The sequence below is a fragment of the Oryza sativa genome, chromosome 6 (assembly GCF_034140825.1).
Source record: "Oryza sativa Japonica Group chromosome 6, ASM3414082v1".
Taxonomy (NCBI): domain Eukaryota; kingdom Viridiplantae; phylum Streptophyta; class Magnoliopsida; order Poales; family Poaceae; genus Oryza; species Oryza sativa.
In genome coordinates, this window is record NC_089040.1 from 12,942,281 (window position 1) to 12,949,383 (window position 7,103).

At 42.2% G+C, this 7,103-nt stretch overlaps 1 protein-coding gene across 1 annotated transcript; it reads right to left on the bottom strand.

The window, feature by feature from the left end:
- Positions 1-808: 808 nt before the first annotated feature.
- Positions 809-5,943, bottom strand: LOC4340908 (AT-hook motif nuclear-localized protein 10). The gene is made up of 5 exons (XM_015786084.3): positions 5,276-5,943; positions 4,072-4,124; positions 2,777-2,908; positions 1,703-1,864; positions 809-1,402 (listed from the first exon to the last, which is right to left on the bottom strand). The coding sequence occupies exons 1-5, from the start codon at positions 5,853-5,855 to the stop codon at positions 1,193-1,195; spliced, it is 1,137 nt and encodes a 378-aa protein (XP_015641570.1). The 5' UTR covers positions 5,856-5,943; the 3' UTR covers positions 809-1,192.
- Positions 5,944-7,103: the final 1,160 nt, after the last annotated feature.

The following is a 7,103-nucleotide window of genomic DNA, read 5'->3' on the forward strand; positions in this document are numbered from 1 at the left end:
TCAAGATCAAACTGTCCAAGTTTTGAAATCCAATTCGACTACCTGCTACAGTGTTCAATTCAAACGATCGCCAAATATGCGTACGAGCTCCTTTTTGGCCGATGAGTACTTGGTGGAAAACACTTAAAGTCCTCTTTCTAATGTATTTGGCCTCATGTCCAAAATTTATTTCAGTCATCCGCAATTGAATAAACAAGTTATTGCACCACCTATCATGGGCCTTTGGGCTTATAACTTTGTTTGGGACTCCAAGCATAAGTGGGGTGCACCTCAACCTGGTGGAGCACGACCTTAAGGAACCCTTGGTCATCCTCCCATCTCCTTAAATAGATAGATATCTCTTTAGAGTTTCTTGGGTTTTGTTTAGATTGAAGTTTAGCCATTGCTACTTCACCTTGTAGTTGTGCGTGTTGGCTAGACCACCTAATTACTCGTCTTCGGAACCCCAACTTATTATGTGTAATCAATTCCTATTTACAATATATATTGCTTTTATCTTGTTCTTGTTTCTTCGATTTTCTTGCAGTAATAAAGTTGATCTGCACCAGCAAGATCAACAAACCATAAAGAGGTGTATCAATTGCTAATAAGCAACACAGTAAAATCTTGTACGGTTATAGTTAGATCGTCAATGTTTCTCCCAAATTGTAATTATTAACTCAACAAAAACCCGGACCAACCAAAACCAAGTGAAGCTCGGGGGCTGGGTGGGCCATCTCCTTGGAAGGCCGGCAAGTCCACGCCGGCTAGCCCTTGGCAGGCCAGCCGGGATGGAAATGGAATTACAGAATTAGAGCCCAATCCTACGTGTGCATAAGCAACCATGCAGCATTCCCTCACTAAACAAAGAGTAATAAGAACAGGTGTACCTTAAAACAGCACCACACATTTCGACATGGTAACTTAACCACATGACATCCAGGGGTGCATTGAAGCCAACAAATTTTTTTCTCAGCTTTTCCTTTCAAGCTGATTTCTCTGAACACTAGGTGTCTAGGAGCACCTAAACTAAGAGCTGACATTTTCAGCACCTAAACTTGAGAGATAACAACCTGTCTAATAAACGAAGCGACAGCCGAAACCACCAAATTATGTTTACCTCTTGAGGTCCAATAGCTACAAACCCCAATCCCCTCATCAGAACCACCAATGACTTTAGCTGAAGGCTGAAAGATCATCAGAACCACCAAGCTCATCTCCATGGGAAGTCAGCCAAGGCTTGTTGGTTGCTGGTGTTAAATGAGCCACTTGCACTTTGGTTTAGGGGGCTACCAGGCCCACCTGAGGATCCACTGGGAGTCCCTCTGGATGTTGGAGTGCTCACACCTGGATACGGAGCCCCACTCGGCATGGCCTGTTTGTGCCCCTTCTTCACATCAGCCAGAAAGCTTCCAATGACCACCTGAACACCAAGTACAATGAAACAATCCATTAGACAAACTTTCTTGAAAGCATGAAAGTTTGGTAAGGACAAAGCCAATGTTTGAAAACGTTGCGTTCAACTATGTTTCGTAGAGATAGTACTCTGTTGCATAATGTCATTTGGCAAGTGAGTTATAATTCATGGTTAATCTAATTGACAGCATAGGGCATTCTAGTAGAGAAACAAAAGAGAACAAGATCCAAAACTATTGATGTTTTCATCATATCAACATTAGGGTCAGATAATCAATATCAAGTACTTTCAGTGAAAAGTAGAAACCTGAACAGGTGTAGCTGCATTCAGAGGTCCTGCTACTCCGCCACCTAAAACACGTCCGTCAGGACCAGCAAGTGAAACACTAAGTCCCCCAGCTCGACTGCTCAGGCCAACACTTTCTGACAGCAGATATGAGCCAGACAAAGAAAGAATCTCAAAATGGCCCTGCACGTTGAACGCAAAGAATTATGACATTTTGAAAACTGTATGCAAATTTAGAATTCAAAATTTCAAACAACATTTATTTCAAAAATACTAATTGTATGCTTTGAATGCAATAATGGTGAAAGGCATAAAGTGGTACTTTTCGTAAATACAACCTCACAATACTTCTGCCATTATAATCTTGAAAGTTTGGCAGGAGCTGAGGTACATCATAGTACAAAAATTGGACTGGTGAAGTCATAGGTTCAAGGTTCACCGGTCAAACCAATGCTTTTTTTTTCTAGTCAGACCATATGGTTCAATAATATTGATTCTATGCCGTCTACAGACCATGTCATGTGCAATGGGCCGGAAGGCGGAGGCCCATAGGCAGCCCATATCAATTAAGTTAGAGATAAGATTATTAGTTAAGTTAGAGATAAGATTATATTGAATCCTCACTTAGAGGTCAAGCTATACCATCTATATAAGGATGGGACTGTATCTATTATCATTAAGCAATGAATATCAATTAGTCTAATCTCTTCCTTCCTAGCCGAAATCTACATCCCTTCTCCAGGGGCCGACACCGCCTGGCTATCTTCCCGGCGGTGTTTATCCCGTCATGGCCTCGGGTCATGACAGACCAAGAATGAGCTTAAATTCACTTGGTTTGAACTGGGGGCTGGAACATTCAGATCAGTGGCTCAATACCCCAGCTCGTCATGGCCTCGGGTCATGACAGACCAAGAATGAGCTTAAATTCACTTGGTTTGAACTGTGGACTGGAACATTCAGGTCACTGGCTCAATACCCCAGCTGCACAGCATACTAAAATATTTCTTCTACTGGTTTGGACAAATCACACTGTAGTGCAATTTATTAAAAAAAAGGGAGAATATAGAAAATTCCTACTGAGAAAATGGATCAAACCTCATAATTTACTGTTGTTGCACCAGAAGAACCTGCTTGACGCAGTGTCATGTTGGATACAGCACCATTAGCTGAGAGAACACAAACAGCCCATCCATTCTTAGTAAAGGACATCACCCTGGACACTACATCCTGAAAATCACAAATCCTCATTAGCAGTTTACCATATGACTAAAAGAGAGGTACAAAAGAACTTTGAATAGAACAGCTGAAAAACATGGGAAGGCCAGTCACAAACAACGAATGTTAGCTACAGCATGTTCCCATATAATTTTATTATGGTTTTACATATTTTCAACTGAAAAAGACTAAAATAAGACATAGGTCATGCATATCTGAATTCAGTTATTTTCTGTGCAGACGAAATTTATAGCAACCCTGTATATATTTATTAAATTATTGAATTATATTAATAAGTACACAGATTCAAAAAAAAAAAAAAGAGTTCCAACCAATGTTTGCACATTACTATTGACGGTCCATATGAACTAATAATAAGCATACAATTCAAAGGGACGTGAAACTGGTTCCATATATTCTGTATATTATCACCACAAATTCTTGAAGAATTATCATTCACAAATATGCATTATTTAGGGAATAATTCTTGATGGGAATAGGTCAATCATTTAAGAGAATACATGGACAGATCAAATTTACGCAAATAGAGGTATTCATCTGTTTGCATCTGGCAATTCAATAAAAAAAGCACACAAAAAAAAATTGGCAGCAACAAATACTAAATTGATATCATGAGGCTGAATGAAGAAAATAAAATTTATTATAGCTTGAGTTCAGTTAAAGATTTGAAATGTACAATAATGAAAAATATTCATTTGACTGGTGTGCATTCAAGCAGGGAGCTTGATGAAACAACTAACAAACTAACTTTACACCTAAAGTGTATTGAATAGAGATAGACCGTACTTGTTGCAAAAACTGTTGACAAATGGAAAGTTAATCATCCTAGAGAATTAAGCAAAGCTTCATCACCAGTACACCAAGAAAAAGACATTGTATTAAAAAATTAAAAGAAATTGATATGTAAAGCATGATAGAGAAACAGCAATCACATAGTAAGAACAAACTTTGCATCAAAAACTATAAAAAAGGACCTTCATTGGCACAATAAATACTGAGTACAGCTAAAAAATTAAAAACAGAGCATATTGCCTAAAAGGGCATGTACAGATTTTGTAAGTTAGACCACCAAATATGATGATATCTTAATAAAAGAAAATCCTAACACCACAAAAGGGCATCTCTAGGATATGCCTGGGATAGTAACACTGTACCTCTCCAACTTGCACTGTGATGACGCTAGGCTTCAATCCAATCACACTAGATCCTGCAAGAATTCAAAGAAAATTTTCATATTAATGAAGTACAGATAATATTGTAATAAAGATAAACTGATGATTCAAAGCACTCATGAGCATAAGGCACTAGATAGAACTAACACCTTCCAAATGTTTCACAATCTTTGGTATAATTCTTGAAGAAATAGCAACACAGGATTCTAAGAGTAGCCATGCATTAGGAAACTAACTATGAGAGGCAAAAAAACAATTGCAACTATTGTTATTAAAATCCCAGAATCAAATTCAAAAAGGGGTGAATGGCCAGATAATTCCAGCTAAGAAACAATTGCAACTATTGTTACTAAAATTCCCAGAATCAAATTCAAAAAGGGATGAATGGCCAGATAATTCCAGCTAAGGAAAAGGATAACAAATACTCCCTTTTTCAACAAACAATTAATTTTAATGATGGAATTAGAACATCTTTATTGGCAATGTAGATCAACAAAACCCACAAGACAGGGTTTACATAAACACCTATTCCACAGACATCAGAGGATAAATGAGCTAAAACCACAATTACTCATAAGCAAAAATAGAACTAAAGCAGTGTTACTTTTCAGAATGAACTAGCAGGACAGGTTCTCATATCCATAATATGATCACTACTACACCAATTCACCTTGAAGCAGTGATCCTGAATACAGTAGAACAACTGAACACAACCCACGAACTTCCAGTTGGGTTCATCCTCAGAAAGAAACTTCCAGCAACTACTACAAGCGCATAGCAACACCAAGGGCATAAAGGTCATTATCATCATCAGCAGATATTCCATTCCCTCCCCCCCACAACTCTAGTCCCCTTCATCCTCATGCCTACATACTCTTATGGCGTGCTGCTGTCTGCTTGTCACCACGACAACAACCAAAAAATACCAGATGCCCTTTTGCCCATACTGATTGAAGTAGCATTCTCTCACTCCCTCGCAAAATAAACCAATTTAAGAGAGAATTTGATATAACCTAGGATAATGAATCTGAACAGAAGGTTATGTCAAATCCTCCCTAGATTGGTTTGTTAAACGGAGAGTATACAACTATACATGTATCACAAAGGAATACCATCATATATCCAATATAGTAACACGAAGTGAGTAGTTGCTACAACAAACAAGGCACAAGACAAAGCATTATACCTGGAGCTGCTGCCTTCTTGTGCTGAGGCCGCTGCTGCTGTTTGTTGCCGGAGCCCGGCGGCCGGCCCCTCTTCTTGTGAGGTAGCACGCGCCCGGATGCCGGCGGAGCCTGACGTGGCGCCGGCTGGCTCGCCGCGGCGCCTCCGTACGCGGCCAGGCCCGACGAGAAGCCCGGCGGCAGCGTGGGCGTCGCCGGAGACTGGGCGGCGCTGGCGCCGGCGGCGGCCGCAGCCTTTGGCGGCGAGGGTGGCACGACGGCGAGCGGCACGTCCGTGACGGCGTACTTGCGCGGTCGGCCGCGCTTGCGCTTGTGCTGCTCGGCGGACGCGGGCGCACCGCCATTGCCGCGGACGGGCGGCGACGGGGCGGCGACGGCGGCCGGCGTCTGGTACACCGGCGGCGGCGGCGTGTGCTTGTACACCGCGATGCCGTCGTGGGTGTAGGCGAGGCGCACCGCGGCGGCGGCGCCGTGCGGCGGCTGAGGCTGCAGGGCCCCGCTCTTGCTCATGCCCACGCCGCCGTACGCCGCCGCCTCGCTCGCCGTCGCCGTCGCCGCCGCCGACATGGCCCCTCCTTGCATCCAACAACAACAGAATTTCTCCGCAAAAATCACCCCCCAAGACCTCGCCCAGCTACCCCCTCCGCGCACAAACGATTCCCACGAACTCGGAAATCAGCGCGGAATTCAACGAGATCAAGAAAGCGCACGGGAGAGTGTACTCCAGCTCAAACACTAGCAAACAACTGCTACAAACTCCCCGATTTTCTCTTTTCTTTTCCCCTTTTTCCTTTTCACAAGATTCGTTTTTTTCTTTTTCACAGTTGCGCGGAAATAAGGGGAAAAGCAAAAAAAAAAACAGAGAGAATTTTCACCGGGAAAATTTTCTCGCTACGAAATACGGCCAAAAAAAATATAAGTACACGGAAAAAATAGAGGAATTTATCGATGGACGAACCAAGCCGCGCTAAAATTCCCCATCTTATTATTCCACCGTCTCCTCACAAACTCCACGGCTCCTCGAAAATTTTCACGACCAAAATTCTCCAAGAAATCTACGACGAAACAAAAAGAGAGACTAGAGAAGAGAGAAAAATTGGATTTACCGGAAAATCAAAAGGTGAATAAAATAGCTTGAACCCTAGAAATTATATATATATATATGGAGAAGAGAGGAGTCGGACTCGGTAGCGGGACACTTTTACACTTTAGTCCCCTTAAAATCCGCGGAATTCTCAGGCGTTACTTGGTGTAGCTAAATTTGGCCGCTCTTTATCCCGTATTTATAATTTCCGCGTAACCGAGGAGTTACTAGAAAATTCAGTTGGTAAGATATTTTTCTCTTTTTCGTCCGCGTTCACATGACCCGGCGAACGAGCTGTTTCCAAATTTATTTTCTCGAGGAAAATTTTGGACGCGTTCACACGAGTCGCGGTGGGACGTAAGCGATTGATTAGCTGTAGCTTTGTCTTGGAGTATTTATTTACTGTTGTTTTTTTAAGTACTAGTAGTACAGAAAATTAATGCAGCGATAAAACTTTTGGGGATTTTCACGTGCCCCGTGCTCGAGGACACCAATTATTCCAGCTTATGGTGGTCCCACTTGTCAGTGAGATGGTGGGAGAGAGAGTGAGGTGTGTGGGGGACCGGTGGGTCCTGCGTGGCTGGGTCAACGTAGGTATCTGACGCACACCCGGTCAAAGCGATGGATAAATGCGGTGGAGAACATGACGGTCTCGTGTGGGTGGACGTTGTAGATTACTGCTCCGCATAAAATAAATTTACTAAGTTTAAATTGTGTTCTAAAATAAATTGATTCTAACTTTATGA